At 34.8% G+C, this 15,481-nt stretch overlaps 1 protein-coding gene across 49 annotated transcripts in view; it reads left to right on the top strand.

Moving 5' to 3' along the window:
* The window catches only part of ADGRL2 (adhesion G protein-coupled receptor L2), a 639,025-nt gene that overhangs the window by 590,798 nt on the left and 32,746 nt on the right, over positions 1-15,481 (top strand). For 30 of the 49 annotated variants that reach the window (XR_002345120.1, XR_002345121.1, XM_021096393.1 and 27 more), the window contains 6 exons: positions 218-1,018; positions 6,899-7,192; positions 7,739-7,842; positions 8,697-8,882; positions 9,674-9,712; positions 12,751-12,934. Coding sequence is in view for 47 of the 49 variants with exons in the window: in XM_021096393.1 (XP_020952052.1) it covers positions 218-1,018; positions 6,899-7,192; positions 7,739-7,842; positions 8,697-8,882; positions 9,674-9,712; positions 12,751-12,934 (1,608 nt within the window). In the remaining 2 variants the exon portion in view is untranslated. The remainder of the gene's footprint in view (positions 1-217; positions 1,019-6,898; positions 7,193-7,738; positions 7,843-8,696; positions 8,883-9,673; positions 9,713-12,750; positions 12,935-15,481) is intronic. The other 19 variants (XM_021096389.1, XM_021096396.1, XM_021096388.1 and 16 more) reach the window with 1 other exon arrangement.

The raw sequence follows: 15,481 nt of genomic DNA, 5'->3' as shown, positions 1-15,481 counted from the left end.
ATTTGTGAAGATAAGCCCCAGCCACTTTGTATGCTGGTACAATGATTATGGTAGCTTGAGGAAAGAAAGGTGGTCCTTGTATTAAATATAAATTTTGGAAAAATTGAATGTCAATAAAGTGAATTTTTCTCTTTTGATCTATAGTCATTAAAACTTGTATTTGCCTGTATAAACTTTTAACTTTGCTTAATTTTTGTCTTTTTTTTGTGACTGTTAGTTTTTGTGTGCCCTGGGACCTTGAAAGCAATTGTGGACTCACCGTGTATATATGAAGCTGAACAAAAGGCAGGTGCTTGGTGCAAGGACCCTCTTCAGGCTGCAGATAAAATTTATTTCATGCCCTGGACTCCCTATCGCACCGATACTTTAATAGAATATGCTTCTTTAGAAGATTTCCAAAATAGTCGCCAAACAACAACCTATAAACTTCCAAATCGAGTAGATGGTACTGGATTTGTGGTATATGATGGTGCTGTCTTCTTTAACAAAGAAAGAACAAGGAATATTGTGAAGTTTGACTTGAGGACTAGAATTAAGAGTGGAGAGGCCATAATTAATTACGCTAACTATCATGATACCTCACCATATAGATGGGGAGGAAAAACTGATATTGACCTAGCAGTTGATGAAAATGGCTTATGGGTCATTTATGCCACCGAACAGAACAATGGAATGATAGTTATTAGCCAGCTGAATCCATACACTCTTCGATTTGAAGCAACATGGGAGACTGTGTATGACAAACGTGCTGCATCCAATGCTTTTATGATCTGTGGAGTACTGTATGTGGTCAGGTCCGTTTATCAAGACAATGAAAGTGAAACGGGCAAGAATGCAATCGATTATATTTACAATACCCGCTTAAACCGAGGAGAATACGTCGATGTTCCCTTCCCCAACCAGTACCAGTACATTGCTGCAGTGGATTACAATCCAAGAGATAACCAACTCTACGTGTGGAACAATAACTTCATTTTACGATATTCTCTGGAGTTTGGCCCACCTGATCCTGCCCAAGGTAAGAATGGTTGCTTGCAAATGTGTATGTCTTTTGTGAACAGCTTACTTTTAAGACTTCTGAATTTTCTTTTCCCTTTCATGGTTAAAGGGCAAATGATAATGCTGTGCCATTTTCAGTGGTCTCACAGTGTGTACACTTTAGCGTTACTGTGGTTCATTTTCTTTAAATGTTGGTTTCAAAAAATTGTAACGTCCTTGGGCAGTTTAGATTTTCATTGCTCAAAATGTGATGCCTGCTACAAACCTGTTAGCTTTGTGTGTTTTTTTCTACCTGACTTCTGAGTTGAGTATAATCTATGTGCAGACCTTTTAACTTCTTGGCGCCAGTGGTCAAAGGAAATGTATGTTAGGAAGTCCCAGGAGAATGGCTAGGCTTGATGCACAATGCCAGGCATATGTGTTCTAAAGTTTTGGTGTCTGCTCTCTGGGTTGGAGAAGGAGTTATTCAACATTTTACTAGATCATCATGTAAAATTACGTATTTTTCTTAACTAACAAATTTGTGATGGTTTTAGGTCAATATTTCTGTGACTGGAACTGTCACACATAGGCTAAATATTAAATGATTCCAAGTGTTGATTTATAAAGACAGAACTGCTACTATTTTTTTTGGATTTGTGTTCTCTTTATGGAGGATCATTACCTAATATATTTTTGGAAATACATTATTTTAGCTCATCAAGTGAATTAATTTCTGCAGTGAGTAATTTTTGAGGGGAAATTAAATGAATATTTCATTAAAGTAAGATTACCTTATACTCGTGATAAAAGAATGACCTATTAATATATTATTATTGAGCTTTGACTAATTATAAGTCTTTTCTATTTGGACAATAATATTTGTTTTTTAAAGATCTGAATTAATATTTCAATTTTCTGAGTTAATTGGAATTTTCACATTATTGAATTACCTCAGAATTGTAGGAACAAGAATATTTTTTGAAGTGGTTGAATCAATCTATTCAACAAGGTGGAATAGAAATTAATGTCTTTTTCTTCTGTTAAAACCATGTACATTCACATACTTAAACGAAACTACATATACACACATATATTTTAAGGCATAATGTTACTAAATGCCAAATATTGTCATAGGGTTAGGACCTCAAAAGCAGAAGCCTTTTCTAGTTAAACTTGTAATTTGCGTCATAGAATACCAAAATAGATCATTTTTGTCCATAACCTAAGAGCATAATGACATAGGACTTAGGGCAAACTCTTTTTTTTTTTTTTGTCTAATTCATGTACATCTAGAATTTGTTGGCTTAAAATTGTAACAATGTCCCACTGTTAAACTTTCAGCAATGAAATCTTCTGTTATGGCATAAATGTCTTTATTGATAATATCTTAGTATTCTTTATTTTTAAATTCAGGTATTCTTCCTCTTGAGACCAGCAATTTGGGATAGCTCCTCTATCCCAGTGGTTTTTCTAAAAGCTGGTGCCATGCTTCTCTATCCTATAGGTTTGTAAAAGGCCAAGGTCAATAACTGACAAAATTTGACGTGGTTGTAGATACTTGTATTCATCTTTTTTGTATAACCTGTGTTACCCTCACGGCCATTAAATTTGTTTGGGGTGGCAGTAAATCTCTAAAAGAAAAAAAAGAGAAAATGTTAAATGTAAACTCATAATCAAGCAGCACTTGATGCTGAGTACAAATTTAGCTCAACAAAGAAACATTGCCCCTCTTCCATGTCACAAGTACTGTATGCAATACAAGATGGGTAATGTCATTTTCCATGTGTGACTTATGTTCTAATAAGTAATTTGATCCATTTCAGATGAAAAAAATCTTTGATGATTTAGGTGCTTTTTGGAAAATACAGTTAACTAGCTTTGAAATTGAGAAATTTGGACATATTTTGGTAACTGTGTTTCTACAGCTTAGTTTTGTTATCCTAAATAGTTAGCCATTCTTATACATTCCCAGAAAGTAAAAATCATATTGACCCCTTATTAAGCTCTTAATGGTAAAAGTTTTATTTGACCTAAATTTTTCTTGCTGATTTTTGAATTATTTTCCCTTCTCTTGCTCTTTATGCTTTATTTTTGACTGCTTTTAGAGAGATTCCTGCTTAACTCATCTAAGACGTGTGCTGGTATAAATGTAGACGAGGCCTTACAGAAACTGTCCTGGCCCATACATTTAGGTCAAACCAATAAGCCATTGTAAGCAGGTCTTATGTACTGGATTGGCTACCTTGTATGTAGCCAAGGTATACGTTGTGCTGTAAAGTGGATAATTTTTCATTGTAGACTATTTCATACTGTATTAGCTTTAATACTTTTTCCCATCTATAAATTCAAGCCATTTATTTCTAACAGCACAAGTGTATTATTGCTTTGCCTTGATGTTTTCAAATACATCTTTCTTTTTTCTTTGACTTTTTAGTGTTCTGCGATTATGGTTAATTTGCTCCATTTCCTTAAACTAGGTCTGTTTTTCCTCTTTTACTTTCTTCTTCTATAAAATGGGCTTGCAAAAAACCCATTTTAGTCATATATTAATTCTTTTCTGTGTCTTAGTTTCAATGCTTTATAGTTACTTAATCCTTCTGCAGATCTCATATCCCAAATATTATTGAAAAATATCGTCTTGTGTTTTGACAGTTTCTGAATATCTGTAATCATGAAGTATGACGCTTAGACATGAGGGGAAATTTAATCAAGAGGCCAGTTAAGCTTATTACGTAGGAAGTGTTTATCATTGAATGCGTATTTCTTAAAACTCCTTTCCACTGATGAGGAATGCCAAATAAAAGATGATCATTGCTTTTAGACATTGAATAAGGATAAATTTAATAAATCTGCAGTTTCGCCTTACCAGACTACAGACTCATTCTAGCTGTAGTTCATTCAGTGAATAATGGGTGAGTTTTTGGATTTGAAAGAGAGAAATAACTGCCCTTAGCATAAATACATATTGTCCTTAAAATCTTTTCAGACAGGGAAAAAGTTGGTAATAAAGAACAAGTTCTTAGTAAATACCCTCATTGGAAATACTAAATACCCTTAGTAAAAACCATTCTGTATGTGCTGTAGAAATCATGAGTACCTATTGAATATAAGGATTATTGGCACCATTTCTAGGTCTTGGTCATCAAAGGATAGTAGTAGGCAGAATGCTAAGTCAGTTAATCTATATGTTTGATATGCGGTCTTGGTAACTTCTGGGCTCTGTGAAGTAGGGTTTAGATGACGATAAAATTGTATTGTGAGTTCCATGTTTTCTGTTACCACTTCGAGAATCTTCTTGAGTTTTGACCCTTTGGCACATATGAAACTTTATTGCTCCAGTATTTTATGTTATTTTCCCAACATTTTTTCTTCTTTTCATGATTTATGCAAAACACAGTGTCAGTTAAATGCTCCAAAATAAGGACAAATTGCTTTGGGGGTGCCATACTTCCCCAGAGTCTATGAAAATATTTTACCTAGAAAAATAAGTTCATAACATTTAAAACTAGGGACAAGTGACCTGAACAAATTGGTTAACCTTATCCACTGCTCAGTTTTCTTGTCTGTAAGAGGAAGATAATCATATTGCCTACTTCATGGGGTTGTGGTAAGGATTAAATAAGATGATCTGATGATCCATGAATGGTGATTAGCAGAGCATCTGGTGCATAAATGTTGAATAAGTGTAAACCTTTATCATTATGGGATGCCCTGTTGTGACCTGTCTTCACCTAAGTAAAAAAAAATAATGATTTTTAGAAATACCGCTGCATTCCTAAATTAGAAAAACTTACTTTCCTTGAAGTTGCTAAACTTTGTCCTTATAAAATCTTATAGTTGTCCTCCTAAAGGGTTTAATTTTGTCACTTAAAGTTGACTTTCATTTTATTTTCATATCCCAATATTTCATTGATTTACCTTTGAAGAATGTGTTGCTTCCTTTTAAACTTCTTTTGATGAACAAAAGGTAAAAAGGTATGAGAATTTATTATCAATAACACATAGAAACAAGCTATAGAATGTTGCATGAAATTTTGTGTGTTTAATAGACATCATTTTATTGCCTACCTTCACTCATTTATTATCAATCTTTACTGATGCTTAGCTAACAGATCACTAATTATAGTATTGTTAATACATATTTCAGTGATTAAATATGTACTAATTAGTATAGATGTCAAGGGATACATCAGATTGTGTAGCACTAAACTATTTTGCTCTGCCCTTTTCTCTCTGTGCTTGGATTCCCCACTCCCCTTTAAGATTTGATTCCGCAGCATTCATTTGACACTTCTGCAAAAGATTGTGATGCTTTTGACAAATGTTAATTGAGAAAGCACTGAAAGCCTGGCTGCATTGTAATCAAAAGAAAATTACGAGGTTTAACAAGATGTCAGGAAAGTGCTTTACAGAAAGATAGACAGGTTTGAATAGGTTTCTGCAGCAGCTGGTTAGGCATGATGTTTGACTAGTGTACACAGCCTTCTCTCATATGGTCAGTGACTTGATGCCCTGGAAATAAAACACTTGATTAATAAGTTTCTCTTGCAATGGAATGAAAAAGTGTGTAAAAAGTATGCCTTGCAACTTATTCAAGACGTGTGTCACTACTAAAGAACTAGAAACAGGTGCACTCTTTCTGATTAACTTGTTTTTGGACTAGAACTTAAAATAGTAATTGTGTCAGTGATAATATGAACTTGTTTTCCAATAAATTTTGATGTTCTAGTTTGTTTCTTATGTATAGCAAAAGTGTAAAGTAAGGTAATGTTTTATAAGATTATTTTAAGAAATAGTTATTTTAAATTTGCTCTACTCAAACAATTTAAAGGCTCACATGTATAAGGTCTTAAGAGTCAGTATTCTATAAATACTGATAAAAATTTAGTGTGATCACCTAATAGATTTTAATCAATACCATTAAATTTTACTGACAGAATTTTTGTTAATTAAATGACAATAAATGAAGAAAACGTTGTGTCATTTTTTTTAACAGTTTAAAAGTAAGGTTGGAAGTCCAAAATAACCTTAAAATTGTTTTTCTTTTTAAATTTCTACTTCTAAATGGATAACTCCCTGTTAAGGGCCAGTAGGATATGTGGGGTTGGTTTTGAATTAGGCAGATTTGATCCAACCTGTTATCTTGATAGGAGATTGCATTATCACCTCTGACCAGAAATAGTTGCTTTTTCATACTACGGTTTTAAAAGTGAATCTTCCGCAGCCTCAGATGTTTTCTTACGGAAACAGCAAAAGCATGCCAGGCACATCTTCTGTTTGAATCTAATCAGGCATGCTCAAAAGGCTCTCAAGCAAGAATGGGCTGCTGGGTGGAAAGATGTCACAGTATTTGTTTTCCCTCAAGACGTAAAGATGGTGACTTGAAATTTTCTCTCGTCCTGATTATATGTAATGGTCAGACTTTTGCTGATACTTTGAACTTCATTGCTTCAGTGTATGAATTTATATAAGAAAATGACTTTTCTAAATGACTGAGTAGGGATGTACTCTATTGGATATGTACATGGAAACGTTCTCTGAAACTGTCCTTCATTTCCTGTTAGATGACATGTGATAAAATTATACATAAACAGTATAATCAGATACTTCATTGTATCTGATTATACAAGAAGTAAGCCTAACACAGAGCCATAGAGCAAAGTAAGCCTAACACAGAGCCATAGAGCAAAATCTACAGTAATTCCTAATCTGCCATTGCTTAGCCAGCAATATGAATTGATTGGACCAAAGGAAGAGGTTTATTCTTCTGCCCACCCTGTAGAGAAATTCTCAGTAATTCTCCTTTTGTTGGTGTCGGGGTAGTTGGGTGGATGGGGTTTTGTGTGTGTGCGTGCACACTTTCACATGCGAGTGTGAGTGCGTGTTTGAGATTAACATACTCATCTTTTTTCCATAGTGCCTACCACAGCTGTGACAATAACTTCTTCAGCTGAGCTGTTCAAAACCACAGTATCAACCACAAGCACAACTTCACAGAAAGGCCCCATGAGCACCACTGTAGCTGGATCGCAGGAAGGAAGCAAAGGGACAAAACCACCTCCAGCAGTTTCTACAACCAAAATTCCTCCTGTAACAAATATTTTTCCCCTGCCAGAGAGATTCTGCGAAGCATTAGACGCGAGGGGGATAAGGTGGCCTCAGACACAAAGGGGAATGATGGTTGAGCGACCCTGTCCCAAGGGAACAAGAGGTATTTCCTGTCAGATACTATAAATACAAGGTAAAATTTAGGTTAAATAGGTTCTGAATTACACTGGAGTGATTTTATTTGAGGAAAGAGATAATTACAATAGCTAACATTGTTCTTTCTGTTACTTTGGTAATCGAGCCTGTGTGGACATCTGAAAAGTTTTTAAACTATGAAAGTCATTTAAAGTCAGGCCCTGAATGACCTCTTAAAGACCTAGGTCAAGCCTGAGATTTTTGCCATTGGACTCTCTAGTGAGGCTGCCTTAACAGCTGTCATTCTCATTACAAGTATCATTTTGGATGAGTACCAAGAAAATCAAGGGCTTTTTGTTTGTTTGCTGTAAACGTCTGATATTTCTATGCAGACTTTATATTTACCGTTTATATTCTGCATTAAACCCTGCTTTTTTGTCAGTTATTGTCAACTACTTCCATTAGTGTTTATTCAAAATTTAACACACAGAGTAGGATCATCATAGCTGATTTCCCGAATGCATGCAGAAAAAAATGGTTTCAATTTCACTGTTGTTTTCTACATCTGTTGTAGGAACTGCCTCGTATCTCTGCATGGTTTCCACTGGAACATGGAACCCTAAGGGCCCCGATCTTAGCAACTGTACCTCACACTGGGTAAATCAGCTGGCTCAGAAGGTTGGTTGGAACCTTTTAATATGATACACATTGGTGATTAAGGGCTTTAACTTCTAACATAAATAATTTAGCTTTGTATGTTAAAACCATCCTTCTTGCTCTTTGTTCAGTACAAAAGTAAAAAATTATGCATAGTTTTGTCTGTAAACTATTTATTCAAAGTTGCATATGTTTTAGGGCATGCTGTTTTCCATGTTAAGCTTTTTAATGAGTACATTCTTGCTTAATTTCATTCATACTTAGTTTATTCTCTTTCTTTTGATGTTTGTAAGACAAATAGTGCATTGGCCTAATAAATCAAATATCATTAAGTTTGCAACTGAATCCACAGAATGCCAGCAGATGTTCATATCGCTGATGATTCTGATAGAATAACTAAAAATCACCTCAAAAGGCATTAGTAACTTTAATATTACAGTGTAATGCAGTGACATTTTAGTTTCTCCTTCACCATCCATCCTTCTGAAATGCAAGCAGTAGATAATAACCCTCAGTATTATACTGGCTATATTCTGACTTAAATTTCTGAATCATTGGATTAAATACATAAGATTTTCAAATAGCAGTTTAAAATGGTTGCAGTGAAATGAGAGGGCTGTCTGAAAAATGTCTTAAAGGATTTCTGATTTTTTTTCCCCTTTTGTTTCTTTTAAATGTTGGTTAAAAATTTCTTTTTGAGGATCTAAGGAACTTTAATCATCTGAAATGAAGAAAATGCTATTGGTCTCAGTTGCAGATTTTGACATATTTGCAAATATTTTTTTTCCCACCACAACAAAGATACTTGGGAGATGAACAGGAAGCCACAAATAGAACTAGATATCTTACTGAGATAATATAAACTGTCATTTCAGATCAGAAGTGGAGAAAATGCTGCTAGCCTTGCCAATGAACTGGCTAAACATACCAAAGGGCCAGTGTTTGCTGGGGACGTGAGTTCTTCAGTGAGGTTGATGGAGCAATTGGTGGACATCCTTGATGCACAGCTGCAGGAGTTAAAACCTAGTGAAAAGGATTCAGCTGGACGGAGTTATAACAAGGTAGGTAGAACTTTTCCGTTGTTTTCAATCAGACAGTTTGTTTGGCTGCTCTGGCTTCCACTAGCAGTTGACTGCCCAATTTCTGGTCCCCTGGACATACACATAGAAACAAAACTTCTAATTTAGTTCCTATAATTCACAAGAAAGAATGATAATTGGGAAAGGAGCAAGATGCATCCCTATCCCTCCAAACGATGCTAATTACCTGAAGGAGATGGTGGCAGCCTTTGTCCTCCTGGTTGTGGTCGGTATTCTCACTTTAGAAGGCATTATCTGCACTGGGAGAGATTACGTGTTATACGATTCAGATCCTTTGTGTTAATACAGTTAGCTGTTGTGGTTATAGCAAAATTGTGATGCATCTGTGAATGTTAGCTATTTAAGTTTTCAATGGCAGGTTTTGGGAGAAGGACAAGTTTCCTTTGCTAGAAGTGTGGCTTGTAAGTGCTACTAATTTTTTCCTACCTGGACAAAAATATGATTACTTTAATCATACTATACAGTGTTTATATGAGATTCATATTATCCATAATACGTGGCTGAAATGGCCTTGTAGGTTTTTTCTTTCCTTTTCATCACCTATTTTGTCTCTAGTTTTGTCAAGATCCTTTGGATTAGTACATTTAGTAAAATATAGCTAAAAACTGAATAAACAATCATGGCAATCAGTATAGAAACACATAATAAACACTGAGCTCAGGAACACCAGCTTAATTTTTGAGGATTTCTTCTTTCCTCATTTTCAACAGATAAAAATCTAACCTCTGATTTTCTTTTCTTTTACTAAAAAGCTCCAAAAACGAGAGAAGACATGCAGGGCTTACCTTAAGGTATCTCTCCTGTGCTGTTACCCTGCTTTCTCCCTTCTTCAGCTGCCTGCTACGCTTTATCATCCTGCTGCATGATCCAATGTATTTCAGTCTTTGATAATTATATAATGTGCCCCATATCAGCTGTACAAATGTTGGCCTTTCACAGGTATATTCCTCTCAGAATAAGCAAATGATTCTTTTTATAATTTTTGCTGTTTTTCCACTCAGCCAAACATACAAGAATTTTAATGAAACATCCTCTGAATTGGAAAGTGACCATAAAGTCTCTTTATTTTCTGTTGTCATCTCTGTGGATTAAAAAACATCTTGAGTAAAACAGCTATGATATATTCTTGGCAGTTTATCATATCAAAGACTGTGTAGCCATAATGTATGTGCATGGAAAAGTCACTGCTTTCTTATCTCTGTGGTGTACTCTTAAATAAAATAGGCTTTGTCTTGAAATTTTTAGGAGTCATTTCTAGAATCAGGTTGATATGGAGATGGATTACTAGAAATGACATAAATAATGTGACAGTACTATTGATATACATTATTTGTTGGGTTTTGTTGGGATAATAGAAACAGAAAGCCACCATTTGGCCCAGAATCCTTGTCCACTCCAGCCTGTTTTTCTCCTTGGTATATCCAAATAAAATAGGAAACACTGCAGCTAACAGTGAAATTATGCCATTCTAGTTTTGTGCAATAGATCCAAATAATAATACCACATTGCATTTTATTTTATTCTGTGAATTTTAGAAGTTCCTTTTGCTGGATGTGTTTTTTTTTTTTTTTTTTAGGGCTGCACCCGCAGCATGTGGAAGTTCCCAGGCTAGGGGTTGACTCGGAGCTACAGCTGCCAGCCACAGCCACGCCAGATCCGAGCCGTGTCTGCAACCTACATCACAGCTCATGGCAACCCCAGATCCTTAACCCACAGAGGTAACACCAGGGATCGAACACACGTCCTCATGGATACTAGTCAGGTTCGATAACCACTGAGCCTTGACAGGAACTCCTGAGATAATTACTTTCTAACCTTACTCATCGGGGGACCATATTCCTAGCAAATCGAACCTTGAAGAGCTAATCCACATACGTATGCAAAGCAAACCAAAGAACTTTGTGGTTTTGTAGAACAAAGGTTATGATCATTTAAAAGTCGTGACATCATCAATTTCAGTTGAAAGGGTCTAGAGAAAATAAAGAATAGCGTTTGACTAGGTAGCAATAGACATTATTAGATCTGAGAACTTTATTTTGAAAGTCCCTTATTAGCTTGTTTAATGGGGGCAAAGAAATACACTCTGACGTGTACAGAATATGTCATACTGAAATTTTCAGCTCACCTTTAAGGTATTAGTTGATATGTGAAACGTAATAATTGGTGTGTTACCCAGAATATATATCTCAGTGAGCAAAGAATAGCTTTTTTTTCTTTGGCAGGGAGACTACTTCAGGAATATGATTAGGCTAATGATCATTTTGATTCCACTGGTAAAATACAAATGATAATAGATAAGGAGCATTTCAAATGAATAAAAGCATGCCATCAGTAGGTTTTGTGTATAGGCAGTAAATTTCAGCATGACCTTAATTTCTGACCAGTGTCATTTTCCGTATGTCTCAAATGAGCTTCTCTGTTCAGATAAGACTAATAAAACTTCTTAAATTACAAATCAGAAGCTGACTTACACTATGCAAATGAAGCGAGTTCCTGCTTTGTGACAGAGGATTCATTTGTAACTTAGATTAGAGGCTCCAGTCTGTATTTCTTGGTAACTAATGAATCTGGCCTCAGCAGACCAATTTCTGTTCCACTTTAGTTAATGGCTGCAGCAGGATCAGTGTGAGCATTTTGACTATTCTCTCTCCCATTAGAGAGAGAAAAAAGCCTTTAATGCCACTTGCAAGTATCTTCTACCTGCCAGGAAGGTCATAGTGACTCACATGGCAGACAGAACAGGATATTAAGATGGATTGAGCTAATTAATCTTACTCTTGACAGTGGCCTCAAACAACTTTTCCCCCTGCTCATTGGAGTATAATACCTCAAACCATCCATTTTTGTTGTTGTTCTTTGTACAGTGTATATTCTTTTTTTTCTTGGTGATTACCAGTAGGTCAAAACAATTTATATTTGGGCTTAATGACACATTATAACTAGGTAAATGGAAAAGAGTAAATAAACAGTGATTTCACCTGTCCAGGCCTTAGACAGTATACAACTGCAGTTAAGTATCACTACTAAAGCCTGCCTTCAATTGCTTGACTGACTGGGTTACTTTTTTATTTAATGTGCTTTTCGTGGCAATAAACTAAACCTAAATGTATGAATATTTATAACTTGGATATTTATGAAGACTTTATTTTTCCTTCCTGTTTTCATTGTTAGTACAGGCTTTAAATATTTTGATTGTTCTCTTGATCCCCTTTTAAACAGACCATTGTTTATGAATTAATGCATACTCTCAAGTGTTATTTAGATGGACAGGGAATTGAAAAAGTGAGAATGTTCACAGATAATTTACACAGTTTGCAATCATCTTAGTTTTCTTACCAACGATAATAAGTAGACAATATTATAAGGCCCAATTTTAGTTATTATTCTAGTTCAGGTTCCAAAAAACAATATGATTTCATTTTCAAGCATAAATACTAGGCTATTCTATCAACATCGGTGTTCTCTTTAGAACATTCAGGTCTTGAGATTATAGGTAGGAGCGACCATGCATATCAGAGTAATACTTCACTTTAAGAGTTGACACTCATTTTATTTTTCTTCAACAATTGAGCTATAATTAGATAAACAGAAAAGAGTCATTTCTTTATACTTAGTCCTTATAATCCAATAGTAGTCTTCTAATCTTCAGTTAATCCTATTTTTGAAAGGCTCAGACATCAGGTTAGCTAGATATATGTTGTCCAGGTGTTCTTCCATAAGAGTAAATCATCATGACAGATATATATTACAGTTGTCACTAGTCAGTGATTGAAAATCACCTTGGTACCAAAGGCAGTCAAAATTCACAATCCTTTTCTAATGGATGCAGGCCATTGTTGACACAGTGGACAACCTTCTGAGACCTGAAGCTTTGGAATCATGGAAACACATGAATTCTTCTGAACAAGCACATACTGCAACAATGTTGCTGGATACATTGGAAGAAGGAGCTTTTGTCTTGGCTGACAATCTTGTAGAACCAACTAGGGTCTCAATGCCCACAGAAAATATTGGTGAGTGAATCTCTTGTCAGGTTTAATTTTGATTTAGAATAGATGTTGAAGAGAATAATGCTTCCATTCTGAATCTTTGTGGCTATTTCCCAGTGCCAGACTTTTCTTTTGTCAAATTATTTTTTCTATTAAAAAATAGATATTATCGATCATGGTCCATAAAATTAATGCAGAAGCCAGAAATATGTCCTGTGTCTTTTAAAAGTTGTTTTTTTGTGTTTTTTTTTTCCAACTGAAAAATCATTAAAAGAAAAAAGTGTTTAGAGTATGTAAATGCCAGAATATGGATTAAGTAATGAAAGTGCTTGCTATGGACCTGTGGTACAGTGCTTTTCCATTTTATGTAATACGTTCCTAATGAATTTAAATTACTTTCTGGCATGTGTTCTTCCAGTCAGATATTTTAGGCACACAAAATTTGAGCCAAATGTTTATATTAAACACAGTTGCCTTCAGGTGAAAGTATGGTCGGTGAACTATATCTTCCATAGTGCAGAATATCCATGCTTTATAGATTGCAAAATCACTGGAGATAGTTTCAAAGCATCATTTAGAATTTAAGTCCTGGCAGTGAGAGGTAGGAATTCACATTTGATGATATTTGAAAGAAATACAGTAGATACAATGAAATTATGTTCATTTAGGCTTGACTGATTTAGAATCATTGATTATCCAGTGGGGTTGATCTCAGATGAAGTTTATAGTACCCCTTAGTAAAGTAAAAACAGTTTGCCAAGCAGAAATGTGAAAAAACCCAAAAGGGAGCACAGACGACTCTTCCATATGAAGAGTGCCTGGAACAGCAGATGTTGAATGAAGTTTTGCTATCTGAGATGCCTTATCTCATTGCCTTATTGTACCAGGCCTAAATCATGGGACTTTAAAAATGCAGAAAATCCAGGTGTTTAGGAGAAATAGACATTAATCAAATTATGGTACCTGGACTTAAATTCAAAACCTTAAACTTATTTTAAATAACAGAAGAAAGAGGGTATTATTAAAATCATGTTTTTATTTACTTCTGTGGGATTTTGAAATGGTAAATAACTTTGAATGAAGTAAAAAATTTGGCCTGCCTCACTCTGAGATACCAGTCATTCAGAAAACGATACTCTGCCATAGCTTAGTAGAAATAGAAGATGAATAAAGTGCCTCCTTCCTGTCTAAAGCTTTCGTCATTTTTAAAGTTAATTTATTTAGTAGTCTAACAAAGTTCCTAAGATACACAATGAACAATTCTTCACATATGTCTCCAGGGATGTACCTCTAAGGGAAGTTAATGTAGACTTGATCATCTCGGAAGATAAGTCATAGAAAGTATTATTTGAAGGGGTGTATTGTGACCGAATTTGTTTTCTACATCTTCTAAAGACTGTTTTAAAACAAACAAAAAAACCCCAAACCCTAAAATTTCCCTCTTAAGCTCCTTCCAAGAGTGCAGGAACATTTGATAGGCCAGGTTGACTGTCTGCTCCCATCAGCTTCACATATGTGGAAAACACTATTATTAAATATGTCTGAGATATTTTTTCTCAGTTTGAGATTGGCCAGGAATATTTTTTCCCCAGTACCTGTGGTTTTCTGAGTTCTAAATGATTATCCTTCACACTGATATTCTAAAATGTTTAATTCAAATGAGAACATTGTGGGTAGAGATTCTTTTAGAGAGTAGTATACATTCTCAAAAATAATTCCCTGAACTTAGTGTGTATTTTATATTGATTACGCATAGTTATCAATAGGAATGTCATTTTGCATATTGTAATATATTTGTGTCTTTTATTTATGAGATATAAACAATTTACTGACAAATATTATCCATAATTTAGTATGGCATTCACCATTCAACCTTTTCCTAGGACTTGTTCTCTTTTTAGACATGAGCACTTAAATAGCCCATTGTCCCTTTATGTCCTCACTCTCTTGACAGTTCTTATCTAAATTTTGGGTGTGGCTATAGTATCTTTGGTTATTAAGACAATTTGGTTTTCCTCTGTAGTGATTTCTCCTTGAATCCTTATTTTCATTTTATTATGGGATTTACCCTTATACATGACCTCATAAAAATGGTTTAGTTGTATGTTATAATTATATCTGATCATAACTTTTTAAAAGCTTTAAACTTTGAGGTATCATTTATATACGATAAGAGCAGCTATTTTAAATGTACTGTGTTTGATGAGTTTTGACAAGCATACACTCATACAACCAACAGTATGGTCAATATTTTAACCACCTTAAAAGGGTCCTTTATAATCTTTGACAGTCAGTCTTCTTGTACCCCAGCCCCAGGCACCACTGATCTGTTTTATGTCACTATAATTTAGTTTTGCTTTTCTTAGACCTTCCATTGAATGGACTCATAGACTACATTTTTTGATCTTGCCTCCTTTGCACAGTATAATGTTATTGAGATTTATCTACTTTGGTGCCAGCATCAGTAATTCAATCCTTTCATTGTCGGATTTCTATTATAAGGATACAACATTATTTGTGTATCTACTCAGTTACACATTTAGGTCGCTTCCACTTTGGGGCTCTAATTAG

Source organism: Sus scrofa, chromosome 6, assembly GCF_000003025.6.
Source record: "Sus scrofa isolate TJ Tabasco breed Duroc chromosome 6, Sscrofa11.1, whole genome shotgun sequence".
Lineage (NCBI taxonomy): Eukaryota > Metazoa > Chordata > Mammalia > Artiodactyla > Suidae > Sus > Sus scrofa.
Note: the sequence above shows the minus strand (reverse complement) of the source record. Positions and strands in the feature narration are given on the sequence as shown.